The sequence below is a fragment of the Anthonomus grandis genome, chromosome 5, assembly GCF_022605725.1.
Source record: "Anthonomus grandis grandis chromosome 5, icAntGran1.3, whole genome shotgun sequence".
Classification (NCBI taxonomy): domain Eukaryota; kingdom Metazoa; phylum Arthropoda; class Insecta; order Coleoptera; family Curculionidae; genus Anthonomus; species Anthonomus grandis.
In genome coordinates, this window is record NC_065550.1 from 4,258,461 (window position 1) to 4,273,629 (window position 15,169).

The 15,169-nt window shown below is 32.5% G+C and overlaps 1 protein-coding gene across 2 annotated transcripts in view; it reads left to right on the forward strand.

The window, feature by feature from the left end:
* The window catches only part of LOC126736813 (uncharacterized), a 74,712-nt gene extending 60,230 nt beyond the window's left edge, over nt 1–14,482 (forward strand). For both annotated transcript variants that reach the window (XM_050441364.1, XM_050441365.1), the window contains exon 4: nt 2,017–14,482. In XM_050441364.1, coding sequence (XP_050297321.1) covers nt 2,017–9,580 — 7,564 coding nt within the window. In that variant the 3' untranslated portion in view covers nt 9,581–14,482. The remainder of the gene's footprint in view (nt 1–2,016) is intronic.
* The last annotated feature ends 687 nt before the right edge of the window (nt 14,483–15,169 follow it).

Consider the following 15,169-nt stretch of genomic DNA (forward strand, 5'->3'; position numbering starts at 1 on the left):
ACAATATAATTTTCCAGCTACTAACAGAGAACTTAAAAACTTCAGAATAATTTACAGATCAGCCATACAGCAAGCAGGCAAGATCAAGGCTAACGATCACTTTATTAATTCATCTAAAAACACATCGAAAGCACTCTGGCAGGTTATTAAATCTAATATGGGCATTTTTTAATCAAAGGAAAACGTTAATTGACATAACTGCCGATGAATTTAACTTTTTTTTCAAATATTGCTCATAACACTCTCGTTAGCATTCCTATTTCACAAAACGATCGGGTACAGATTTTGCCATGTCTAAATGCTTCGGAAAATTCATTCTCCTTCTCACCTGTATCTTTTATAGAGGTCAGGGATATAATAACAAATTTAAAAAATAAAGCGATAACTTCGGCTCAAATGTTAAGCTTATAAAATCAATAAAAAATGTGATAATTGGTTCCCTGATCAAACTAATAAACCGATGTCTCCAAAATAAAATTTTTCCAGAAATACAGCCAAAGTAATACCTATTTTTAAAAAGGGGGACCGTAACAAACCGGAAAACTATCGGCCGATCTCATTACTACCAATTTTTTCAACCAAGATTTTTGAGAAGTGCAGTTAGTAAGTTTTTTTAAGGAAAATGATTTATTCACAACCTACCAGTTTGGTTTTTAAAAAAACAGGAATACAATTCTGGACCTTGTTGCTTTTGTCATGGATTCTTTTAATAACCTAAATTTTAGCAGTGTCTTGTTCTGTGACTTGAACAAGGCATTTGATTGTATGCCCCATAGTATTCTATTGCAAAAACTTGCTAAGTATAGTTTTAGTCCTGATAGTATTTGGTTTCTGGCTTTGTATTTAACAGATAGGGGGCAGGTTGTGAGTGTGAATGGGGTGTCATCAGCTCAAGGTAATATTACCATAGGGGTTCCCCAAGGCTCAGTTTTGGGCCGCATACTTTTTTTAAATTATATATATATGACTTGCCTTTAATAGAACAGACCGGTAGTTCACACTTTTTGCTAATGACACAACTGTAGCATGTGCAGCTGACTCGCTGAAGGGTGCGGAGCTGGGGATCGAAGCTATACAGGGTTAAGTGGAGGAGTTGTTTAACAGGAACCGTCTACACTTAAACGCAGAAAAAATAAATAAGGTCATTTTCATGATGAGACAGTCGGAGATGGTCAGCACTTTAACAGTTAAATTTTTAGGAGTCCATTTGGACCCTCTCCTTCAATGGCATGCGCACATTGACAATGTTGCGGGAAAACTTCGAACTGTTGTATATGCTCTCCGCTGTCTTTCTAGCTGCTCTTCACCCACGGCTCTAAGAACAGCCTATTTTGGAATCTTCCATCCTGTTTCAACTTACGCCATTTTAGCATGGGGGCATCCTCCTCGCATAAAGAGATTATTTGCTCTACAGAGAAAGGCTGTTAGAATCCTGGGTGGACTGAGTTTTAGGGATGACTGTAGACATGTTTTTACCAATCTAGGCATACTTACCCTACCATAATTTATATATTTAAAAATCTCTTGGGGGTACACAGAAATAAATCACAATATAAAGTGTATGGAGAAGTCCACGGCTACGAAACGCGGAACGTGAACAGACTAGTCCCCATATACCAACGCTTGACTAGGTGTTGGAGTGGTGTGGGGTTTTTGGCTGTTAAGCTTTTTAATAAGCTACCTGGGAGACTTATAGAACTACCCTTTTTGCAATTTAAATCCTATTTGAGAAATATACTAATCGAAAACTCATTTTATTCAGTAGATGAATTCTTAAACTTTCATTTCTTTTAAACATGGGCCTATATAATGCATCTGTAGTTAATTTTATTAAAAATGACATTTTGTAAATATTATTGTGTTACTTAATATTTTTAATGCAGTATTTATAATCATTTATGTATTTTTCATTTTGTTGACTTGTAGAAACACTTTGTATGTTGGCACCAATAAATGAATTTGAATAAATTTGAATATATCTGAGGATGCTTGGAAATATAATTTTTTTTCTTCCAGGACTGATTTGCGGCGTTTCATTAACATTCTAATCGTGATGACTGCCGAAGAATGCCAACATTTTCTCCAATTCATAACCAGTTACAGGTCATCGCTACCAGGAGACTTAAGGAACTTGGACTCCCTCTTATGTATTGTAAGGAAAGTGGATGCGGACCGATCACATTTTAATCCTGATTCAATTAATACTGATACAAATACTTCTCGAAGAGGTTTTATTAATGACACCTCTACACAACAGGTTAGCTCTTCTCACAGTTCGCAAAATACAAACCAACAATTTTATAAATCAAAAGTGAAATCATCGATAGAAAATAAAAAGATCCACATCGCAAGAACAAAATTCGAAAAATTGTTTAATCAAATACCAGAGGCAATATCGGAGGGTAATGTCGATACTTTAAAAAAATTTAATTATTATATAAGTAATACAGAAAAAGAAGTGACTTATACTAATTTAACCAACTCTGATGTTAATATTACCAATTTACTTATCTTAGCTTGTAAACATAATCGTGTGAATACTTTAGAATACCTATTTGACAGCAATTTAGTAGAAACCTTGTCTGATATTACAGGGATGGCTGTATTGCCAGATGATCATGATGAAACATGTCATAATGCGTTTTATTATGCCATACGTTCAAACAATCTTAAGCTTCTTGATACACTTATTGATAAATGGCCAGGAAACTATTTTGCTAACCATTTAAATGAATTAGATGAAATTCTTTCAGGCGCTTATGACGAATTGAAAATAAAAAACGTTTCATTAATAGAAGACATGGAAATTTTCGTTCAAGATAAGTTAATAAACCTTCGTTTTTTTTCTGATGCTTCAACAGAAGGTCAGAATGTTACTAAAAGTTCTTTAAATAATATTAAGGACCGAATTGAGTTAGTACTTCAAAATATAAATTCCCTTAAGACAAAACACCTGAAAAGTATAGAAAAGTTTTTGTTTATAGTAAAATTTATTGCTCAAAATATTCACATATTAAAACGGCAGTTAAAGTCAACCTATGATAGGATACCCTGGGAAGAAATGGAGTTTTGTTTGATTGGATTTGTTTCTTCTTATAAAAAACAACAAGAAATTAATCTATTCTATAATGCCACATTGAATAAAAATAGAATAATAAGTCACTTAGAAAATTTTGCAATATTGCTTCAAAAAGCAAAAGATCGAATAGACGCTTCAAGCAACGATAAAATTCAAGTAAGAAAATTGGCTGAGCTTCCAAAACTAAAACGTGATAAAGTTGTTGCATATATCATTAGCACTTATCCTCAATTGGAAGAATTATATAAAGATTATCAACAGATTAGAGATATCCATTCTTTAGAGAAAATAAGGGATTATATAAAACTGGCATTATTAATTAATCCTAAACAATCAGAAGACCAATTAATTTTTACAAGAGTATTGCAGATGATTGGGGAATATTTAAAAAACACTCTAGAGTCCCCTAAATTATCTTCCACTATAAGCGAGCTTCTTCTGCTATCGCTACCAAGGAATACAAGACAAGTCATTATAGATTTACGTAATGCATTGTCACACGCTTACTCTCTCTCCAGTAGAATACAGTTTGAGAAAAATACGGATGATAAGTTTTTTACTGGCATTCAAAATGATATTGAAAAAATTGATAGTGCAATTACTGAAATACTTTATAACAACAAAATAAAAATAATCATAACATTGCTAAAAAAAATATCCAATAGTCAAAATTTAGAAGATGTAAAAGAATTAAGTCGTATATTTAGTAGTATTAATTATTATTCACTTGATAAATCACTCGAGAGTTTTAAAATCGAAGATCATAATAAGATAAAATTGCTTATCGAAAAATTGAATAATGTAATAAAAGATAAAACGAATTATGAAAAGGAGCTGTTTAATAAAATAAATTATATAATTAGTGTTAATGAAACTAAATCAGCAAATATAGAATCTGATTTTGTTGCAACAGTTTTACACTTAGGGGCCTTCGGTAACACTTTAAACGATATTGCGATCAATCCTAATATTATTCGAGGAATACAATTTGGTGCAAGTAAACAGTTAGAAATTATAACTGCCCAAATAGAATATCCTAATCTTAAGGATATTATCGAACTAATAATTAAAATTTCTGATAGTGCTATTTCAAGAATACATGATAATAGCATTGATGAATTATATAGATTAAGAAGTCAGATCTTTCGCATTGCTGAACTTAAAACAGGTGATCTTAAATGGGTGGTAGAATTAAGAGACAAATTGAAAGTCAAGCGTTCATTTATACCTAAAGAAAAGCCGGCCTATAAAATAACAGGAAACTTATATGGTACCCACCTAAAATTGAAGTTGTCCAAATTGGAAAATATTTTAAGGAATTACGTATCAAGTGACGACCTAATTAAAAACTATTCGAATTACAAAACAAATAAAAAGCTACAAGCTTTAGTAGAAATGCTTGTTCTGGATATAATGTCACTTTTAGAAAGATCAGAGATGCATTTAGAAAACAATATTCTCTTCTTAGATGAAAACAGTCCTTTGTTAACTGGAAAATGTTTGCGGAATCATTTGGCGCATGATAATTTCTTCGTTGAAATATTGTTATCTGATCCTTCAATAGCAATTCTTTTGAATGCTAAAAAACTTATTTCTAAAAATATAATAGAAAGTAATAAGAAAATTGGAAAATTTATAATGGATGATCCATCTAAGCTAAATGCTAAATACAATCAGAGCCTCGTGTATATAAATAATCAAGAAAAAATGTTTGCTGCATTAGAAGAAGGAATAAATTTTGAAGACCTAATGAATTATTTTAGAAAAGGGACAGACATAAATGCTAGGAGCATTAACTTATCGACCGCATTACACTTTGCTGCTCGTGGTGGTAATATTGAAGTTATTAAATTTATCATTGATCAAAAAATAAGCGCGAATGCTAAAGATGTAAATAGTCGGAGCCCTCTTCATATTGCTGCTGCATATGGAAGAGAAAATATAATAGATTTTTTTTTAGGTGAAACAGATTTATACGTTGATGACTTAGATTGTAATAATAAAACGCCTTTACATATTGCAGCTGAAAATGGTCAAAAAGAAGCTGTAGAAATTTTACTTAAGTATAATGCTAATACTAATACAACAGATTTGGCTGGTTTTGCTCCTGTACATCTTGCAGTAAAAAACAATCATATTGATGTTGTTAAAATTCTTCTAAAAAAAGAATCAGATGTTGACATTAACGAAGTTATGGGTGGTTTTACATCACTACATTTAGCGGCAGAAAATGGACATTTAGAAATAGTTAACTTCTTATTGAAAAACGGGGCAAATGTTAACGCAAAGACCGATAGAGGAGGAACGCCATTGCATCTTGCAGCACTAAATGGTCACCTAGAAGTTGTTAAAGCATTAATTTTCAGAAGTGCCAATATCAACTCCAGAGTATTAGATGGTTGTACACCATTACACTATGCAATTGAAACTGGACGTGAAGAAATAGCTAATATTTTATTAGAGTATGGGGCTGATGTTAGTGTTGCTGACAAAACTTATAATAACACACCTTTGCATTATGCAGCAAAAGATGGTCACGAGAATATCGTTAATGCGTTATTAAAAAATAAGGCGAATGCTCGAGTTGCCACTGTTGCGGGTATAACTCCACTACATTTTGCAGTGCAGGGTAACCATTTGAAAATTGTTGCTACTTTACTCGAACATGGGGCTAACATTCATGCAAGAGATATAAATCATGCTACACCATTACTTCATGCGGTTGAGAGCGGTCACAAAGCAGTTGCCGAACTTTTAATAAAATATGGAGCAGAAATTAATGACAAAAATATTTTGAATAACACTCCGTTGCATGTAGCTGCTTCATGGGGTCACAAAGATGTTATTGAACTTTTAATACAACATAATGCTAATGTTAAAGCTGAAGACATTAAAGGTTATACACCATTGCATGCAGCGGCAAGGAAAGGAAATAAAGATATTATCGACCTTCTAATACAAAATAAAGCAGATGTTAATGCGAGAACTACACTTGGTATAACTCCATTAGTTCTTGCTGCTGGAAATGGATGTAAAGACGCTGTGGCTATTCTACTTAAAAGTAAAGCCGAAATCAATGGTGGAGTTAGTTATGGTTTTACCACTTTAGAAGCTGCTATTTTAGGTGGTAATAAAGATATCGTAGCCTTTTTAATACAAAATAACGCTGATATTAATGAAGAAAATATTGTAACTAAAAGTACCCCATTACATCTAGCTGTGGAAACAGGTAATAAGGAAATTGTTGAGATCTTAGTACAAAATGGAGCGGATGTTAATAGTAAGGCTAAAAATCCAACACCATTGCTTTCTGCTATCAAGCAAAATAATAAAGAAATCGTACAAATTCTAATAGAAAATGGGGCAGACGTTAGTGCGGGAGATATTTTTGAACCCTTATCATTAGCGATTTTTGCTGGCTGTAGAGATATTGTAAACGTTCTCCTAAAACAAAATGTCGATATAAACATGAAAGGCTTGCAAAATACTACACCACTACATTGGGCTGCTAAGGAAGGCTACAAGAATATAGTAATTGATTTGATATCGAGAGGAGCCATTATTGATGCTGTGGCCCTTGATAATATAACACCTTTGTATCTTGCAGCTAGCGAAGGTCATGAAGAAGTCGCTAAAATTTTGATAGCAAACAAGGCCGACGTTAACTTTGGTAATCCATTACATATTGCTGCAGGGCAAGGGCACGTTAATGTTGTTGAAGTTTTATTAATCAACGGAGCAGACATTAATTCTAAAGATATTAAAAACAGAAGATCGATAGAATTAGCAGTTGCACATGGTCATTTGCCGGTTGTGGAACTGCTAATGCAATATGGAAAAATAGATATTAATGCTAAAAGTAATGATGATTCGACCATGCTGCACATTGCATCTCAGAATAATGACCTAAGGATGGTAAAATATCTAGTAGATCAAGGATCAGATATTAATGCTAAGAATGCTTTTGGCTCAAAGCCAATTCATATTGCCGCAAGAGATGGTTTTAAAGCAACTGTTAAGTTTTTCCTAAGTAGGGGATTAAGTATTAATGAGCTTGGTGCAGCAAAACAGACCTTATTGCACTATGCTACGATAAACGGTCATTTAAAAGTTGTGAAATATTTAGTTGCACAAGGTGCTGACGTTAATGCGAAAGATATTAAGGGATTAACTCCTATCCATGTCGCTGCTAACTTTGGTCATAAAAATATTATTGAAATTTTGTTAAAGAGTGGCGGAATCTATAATAGCGTCGATAAACTTTACAGAAGAGCTTTAGATATGACTAACAATAAAGACGTCATTAGTTTATTAGCATCAACTGAGAAATTATTTAATTTTGTCAAACACAATAGTCCTTTAGAAGTTGAAAATATAATTAAGGCAGGAGCATTCATTAATGCAAAAAATTCCGATAATGTAACACCTCTACATTATGCTGCATGGAAAGGCTATGACAAAATCGCCGAAGTATTATTAAAATATAATGCAAATCCTAATGCGATCGGTAGCAAGGGTTCTACTCCTGTGCATTATGCTGCTAAGTTCTCACATTTAGTCATTGTGAAAGCTTTACTGGGCCATGGTGCAATATATGATGCGGTTTCTGACAGCGGTAATACACCATTAGGTTTCTCTACGGATAGAGACATAATTAGTTTATTGAAATTGGTTGACGCGTCCTTTAAAAAAGTTAAAGAAGGTAATGGACAAGTTATTAATGACCTAAATAAGATAAAGAATATTGATACAGTAAAAGCAGTAATGAAAGCTCGTAATAAGGATAACGAAACGTTAGTAGTTGTTGCAATACAAAATAACTTTTCAAAAGTGAAACAATTAAAAGAGATTTGGCAAAGTGGCATAGCCGCTCAAATTTTTACAGCCTTAGAGCTTCTAAATCAAGGCAATTACGCCAAAGCTTTAAGTATTTTGGAATTAGCATTTGAGAGGAGAAAAGAAATACTGGGACCCGATAATCCTGGAACTTTAGATATCCAAACAAATATAGCCAAAGTCCTATACAAGCAAGGAAATTATCAAGAAGCTCTGAATATTCTTGAACAGATTCTTCAAAAGCAAAAAGAAATATTAGGCTTAAATAATAAGGATGCTTTGTATACTAGAAGTATGATTGCTTTAGTGCTGCATAGACAGGGAAAAAATAAAGAAGCGTTTGAGAATTATCAAAAGATATTTGAGAAACAAAGGGAAATATTGGGGCCAGATCACTCAGATACCTTAGTCACGCAATTTCACATGGCATTAGTATTAGACGCTCTAGAAAATTATGAAGAGGCGTTAAAGATAAATCAAACAGTTTTTGAAAAGAGAAAAGAGTCATTAGGCATATATAATCCAACTACTTTATCCGCCCAAAATAATATAGCAATGGTACTTGCTAATCAAAAAAAATATCAAGAGTCTTTAAAAATGTATAAGGAGGTCTACGAAAAAAAGAAAATTATTTTAGGAGCTGGTCATGCTGATACCTTGAGAACATTACATAATATGGCTGGGATACTCCTAAAACAAAAAAAATATAGTGAAGCCTTCACAGCTTTCCAAGAAGTTTTAAGTTTTCAGAAAGAAGCTTTGCAACCATATCACCCAGACACTTTAAATACCCAATATAATATAGGAAACTTACTTTTTGCTCAGGGCAAATATATTAAGGCTCTTAAATTCTACAAAGAATGTTTAGAACTAAGAAAAGTTGTTTTTGGACCAAATCATCCGAGTGTTTTAGATATTTTAATAAAGGTAAATGCCATTAGCCTTAAAGTAAAGCATGAGGGTAGCAATATATCAGAGATTCTTCAGCATCTACAAACAGATATTAACACAGCTGCTAGTGAGGGTGATATAAAAACTATTCAACATCTATTAAAAGATGATGGACTTAATGTTAATGATACTGATATTGATGGAAGAACCACATTACATTTCGCTGTTAGCAATGGACACATAAATATTGTAAAAATATTATTAAATCATGGCGCAAATGTTTGTCAAGCCACCAATAAAGGTAATACAGCATTACATATTGCTACTTCCAAACATTATAAAGAAATTGTAGAAGTTTTGCTACAACATATGAGCCGTGATAAACTGCATGACTTTGTTAATGCTAAAACTACATCTAGTGGCGTTACATCGCTTCATGTAGCAGCTAAAAGTGGCTTTTTAGATTTTGTAGAATTGTTATTAAGACATGGTGCAATTTATAACATTAAAAACAAAGAGGGTAAAATGCCTATTGATTTGTGTACAGACCAAAGGGTTATTAAGTTACTGAAATTAATAGAGGAAATGTTTGAAGGTGTAAAAACCGGTAATGCTGAAGTTATCAACAAACTAGGATCAGTAAATTCTAAGAAGTTTTTAGCTCTAACAAATGCTCGTAATAATCAAGGAAATACATTATTGCAGGTTGCTATAGCTAAAAAACATAAACATATTTCTGGTAATTTAATTAAAATGCTGAAGGTAAATGATTAATAGATAGATAAAGATATTTTTCATATATCATATTTATTATACATGCTTTTCTTTAACTCTGCATCTGTCGCTAACTCACACCTTATTGACAGTTATGACTATTATTGATAGATTTCTAACAGCAATGTTTTATTTCTGAGTGTAAGATTAAACATATATGTCAAAGGCTTTGCTATATATTCTGCTAGTCCTTGGATGTATATGGATATACATACACAAGAATTATCAGGCCTGGTTGATCTTATTTTTTTTTAAATTCCGTTACTTCTCAAAAATTAAACTCTCTTCTAAAAGAATGTTTTACTTGTAAACAATTTTACTTGTATGTTTTAGTTGTTTTTCATAAATATTCTGATGACTAAAAGCATTGGCAATAAATTTTGCATTTGAGTATACTACTTATGCTCCCATAGTAATATAAGTCCCAATTAGAAAATCATTTGCCTTCAAATAGTTAGTATTTTTATTGTTCTATTGTCACTCAAGTTTTATGCAATACTACTAAGACCCGGTCACTATTGCATAAAAAAATCATGATTTATATAAAAAAAGTAAAAAATTTCAAATAATAATGTAATGGCCAAAATCCCAATCTTCTTTCTTCTTCTTTCAACAGCCTTTTTCAGTCCACTCCTGAACACAGGCCTCACTTGCTAGTTCCCATGCTTCTTTGTCTTGTGATGATGCCAACTCTCTCTTTGTCATCATTTAACCAACGTTTTTGTGGTCTACCAACACTTCTCTTATGCAGTCGTGGTCTCGATATGGTCCCTAAAACTTAGTCCTAACGTCATTCGTTCGATGGCCCTCTGCGTTTTTTTAATAATATTTCCCAGGTTGACGTAATAATTGACTTTTTCTATGACGTGATGGCCGAGGCGCATAACAATATTAGGTTCTCACTGCAAATTTCCGACAAGTTTGAAACAGTTTCCAAACCATTCTTGATGCGCATGCGTAAAATACTTCTGATCGATTTGAAACCGTCTGTGCAAACATCAAACATGCGTTGAGTGAAGTCTTGTTCTTGTTCTTATTGATGGCTTTGCTGCAAGGCAATTGCCAGCTCGATTTGTGTGGGGTCCTTTGTCGTCTGGCTCGGAACCATTAAGAGATCTCCCGACTTATTCTCAGACTATAAGCCTTGTTCTTTGTATCTTATATAGAAAACAAGAAGAAAAATATATTGATATTCTATGATCAATAAACGTTTTAAATAAAACCTAAAATGGAGGGCATTAGTAGAACAACAAAGGCAAGAGAGGAAACATAAATATCACTAATACAACTAAGGATTCAGGAATATGCGGGAAATAAGCAGGTTGAGCTTTAAAGTTTGATTTTATTTTTATTTAGGAAATGCATGATTGTTTCTATAGTTTCGCTACTTGACACATTAAGTATATCATGGATGAATAATGGTGATAATTTCATTCTTTGAACAAAAATTTTATACATGTCCATATTGTCTATAGAATTTAATGGACATTCAAATAAGATGTGATTTAAGTCATCATACCTTCCACAGTCACATAAAGGATCATCTTTGATATTTATTTTAAATAGATGTGAGTTAGTGAGACAATGACCAGTTCGCATTCTGATAATGGTGGTGATGTGTCTTCTATCTACATATTTAATATTGGCAAACCATCTTTTGTAGGGGAAGTCAAATTGAATTTTACTATAATTATAATGTTTAGTCTCAACTAAATATTTCCATTTGTTTGAAAAGTTATTTTTTATTTTATTTTTGAGTACCTTAAGAATATCATTTATGTCAATGAGCATTTTTCTGGGGACATTTAGGTTGGATCCAATCTTCGCCAAAGTATCCGCTTCTGAATTTCCCAGTATATTTTCATGACCCGGTATCCAGGCAAGCTGGATGTCAAAGCCCTTTTCATTGGTTGTACTAATTAGTTGCTTTGTTATGATAATCCAGCGATCTATCCTTGCAGATAAAAGATTACTTCTAAGTTTTGTAACTGCGCTCAATGAATCCGAAAAGATGATAGCTTTCTTTATTTGTTTTTCTATTGCAGTTTTTACCGCATCATAAATTGCAATAATTTCCGCTTTATAGATGTTGAGACAGTCTGGTAACCTTGATGAGAATTTATAATTTGAACTGGGAATGAATATTCCGAACCCTACTCTATTACCCTGTTTAGAGGCGTCGGAAAAAATAAAAGTATATCCTTTCTCTTTAAACTTGTTTGATCTTTCAATGAATTTTTGGCTTGTTGAAATGTCGCCTTTTCTTATGTTAAGGTTAATTAATTTTAGGGGTGTAGTCAATATTTTAAAGTTGCATTCGTAACATGGAAAGGTTGCTCCTCTACTGATTAATTTAATATATGGTCGAAACTTCTGAAGTGCCAGAATTAAATAGGGAGTTTTATCCCGTTGCCAGAATTCCGGTCTATGTATTAGCTTCATTCTGGTATAATTTAAAAGCTGTGTGATGGGGTGATTTGTAATAGTTACGAACTTCGATATCAGTTTCATAGCTAAAAGTTTTCTTCTGTGTTCCAAGTCTATCATGGATGCTTCTGCTAATAGTGCTGCTCTGGGGGTGGATTTCATGCATCCCAAACATATTCGCAAACCCTCAAAGAATACAACATCTAACATGTTAAGTACCGTCCCGTTACAGGGTTTAATAAATGTGGATCCAAAATCTAGGTGAGATCTAACTAATGCAAAAAAGATTACTAAAAGAGTGGTTGGATCTGCACCCCGCCATACTCTACATAATGCCCTTAAAACACTGAGTGATTTTTTGGCTTTGTTGACTATGTTTTCTATATGCATCTTCCATTTCAGGTTGTTCTGTATCCACATGCCCAAATATTTTACTCGGTGTTTAAAGGGGATAACAACATTGTTGATAACAATTGGTGGAGGGTTAATATTGTTCTTTCCCCTAGTAAACCACATTGCTTCGCATTTATTAATTGAAAGCACTAAGCTATTTTCGTTTAAAAATGTATTTATCTTTTTAATAGCATGAGTAATTTTAATAACCATAATGGACACATTTTTTCCTTTTACCATAATGACCAAATCGTCAGCATATCCTGTCAACTCAACATCTTCCAGATCCAAAAAAAACACTTCTCTAATATAGATGTTGAACAAGATCGTACTTAAAGGGGATCCTTGTGGTAATCCTGTTGTAGTTAATATTGGTCCCAAAAATGACCGACCCGTCATTGCCCCTACAATATAGAAGTCTATTTTTGAGTAGATTAAAAATGGTATATGCCAGATAATTGGGAGTATTTAACATTCGCAGTTTATTATATAGTTTATAGATGTTAACATTATCATAGGCTGCTTTAATATCCAAGAAAACTGCTAAGGCCGATTCTGAAGATTGAAAGGCATTAAAAACATAAGAAATCCCTCTCGAAATCCTGTCTGTTTATTTCTAAATTCTCCTTTCGAAATCCAGTCTGTTTATTAGTAAATTCTACTCTATGTTCTAACATCCAATCTAGGCAAGTCTTGATCATGATTTCCATGATTTTAGACCCACATGATGCTAGAGTAATTGGCCTATAATTTTCGGGTCGTTTAGGGTCTTTATTAGGTTTAAGGAAGAAAATGATGTGAAATTGTTTCCATGAATCTGGTAAAGGTTCTCCCTGTAAAATTTTATTGTATATGTTAAGGAGGATTTGTTTAGCTTTAAAAGATAACTTAGAAAACATTTCATATGAAAGGTTATCCATGCCTGGTGCAGACGATTTTTTATTTTTCAATGCATAATGTAATTCGGTTAGGGTAAAGAAGGAAATGGTTTCCTTTTGATTTGGGGGCATTAATTGAAAATTGGGGTCAATATTTATAACCGACATATTTCTGAGAATAGATCTTTTTAAATTTATCTGGAATATTCATTTTGAATTTATTTGTTTTATAGTTATTATTAAAATTTCTTATTTTATTCCAGACATATTTAATTTTCGAGGTTCTATTTAGGGTTCCACAGAATGTTTTAAATTTTTCTCTTTTTTTAATTTTTAGTTTTTTCTTAGTTAGAGCGATGATTTTTTTTGCCTTAATATAGTTTTCAATTGTTGGAAGTTGGTTAAATGTCAAAATTGCGTTTTTCCTTTCTTCAACCCAGCATGAACATTCCCTATCCCACCAGGGGTTCCCTCTCCTAATGATTGAGCCAATTTGCTTCACTGGAATGACCTGGTCTGCTACTACATTGATGATGTCAATTAATTCATCATATTTTAGATTATAGCTTGAATTACTTATAGATAACACAATCTTGTCATGGTATGCATCCCAGTCGGCTTTATGAAAATTCCTAGCATTAAATGAATTTACAATATAATTGTGAGTAAAATTGTTATTGTCATTATTGACTATAAGGCAGGTAGGGAAATGATCACTATTACCACAATCCATGGTGGTATACCAATTGGCCTATAACGCTAAATTTGCACTGATCATTGTTAAATCAACAGCACTTGATAAATCTTCTGCTAATTGAAAACGAGTCCTAGAACCATCATTCATGATCACTAGTTCATTCTCGAATACAAAATCATTTATTATGTTTCCACCTTTATTGGGAGTACAGTTATCCCATAAGGGGTGATGAGAATTTAAATCTCCCATGATGATGGTATTTTTTGGATTATTATTTATGAGTTTTTTCAAAATGTCTTTAAATTCAGACAGTTGATATGTGAGTTACAATATATATTAGTCTTATATTATAGTTTTTATTATTTTTATATTATTATAGTTCTTATTTATATAGTTTTATTTGATTTTAATGTGAGGTTTTTTTCAGTATTATAATTATTAAATATATAATGTTTTACTTATTAACCGATGATGAAATGTTGAATAAACATATTAGTATTATAGGTATTGGTTGTTTTTCTTTCAAATTTTTATAGAAAAAAACATAAGTTTTGTTTCTACAGGATCGAGCGCTCCTTTCACTATAAAGGGTGCCCAATTAGCAATTATTCGACGCGACAACGTTGCAAATTGCAACACAACGTTGCATTGTTACGTTGTCTTAACCGTAAAGACAACCCCGAAATTTTTTTGGTTGTCTCAACGTTACGCAGTGACTACCCGTTAACTTTCTAAATGCTTTTGCAACGTTTTTAGAGTTACTGATTTTTGGACGGATGGACGCCATAACGACAGAAAAATTAATTACATTTTTAACGATAAGCTAATAGATCAAGCAGCTTCTCCAAAAACACAACTTTTTTAATCCATCTTTTGAACAGTCCTTATTAATATTTGTTATGTATGTAGTTTAATATAGTGAATTATACGGGTAAAATACCCGTTTTGAAAGATACACAAGCACTTAATTTATAAACGGAACATAGTTTACTGTGAAAAGATGTTATTTTACCCCTAAATAACACGTGCGCCTTGAATTTATAACGGATTTCAAAAAAAAAAATAAGTAATTTTTTTTATTGGTTAGGGGAGAGGGGGGCACATTCGGCCACTTAATGGTTTTGATTTACAAAATTCTGAAAAGTCCATATTTTTTACCATTTTTCAGTGTAGTCACAATATTTACACTTTTTC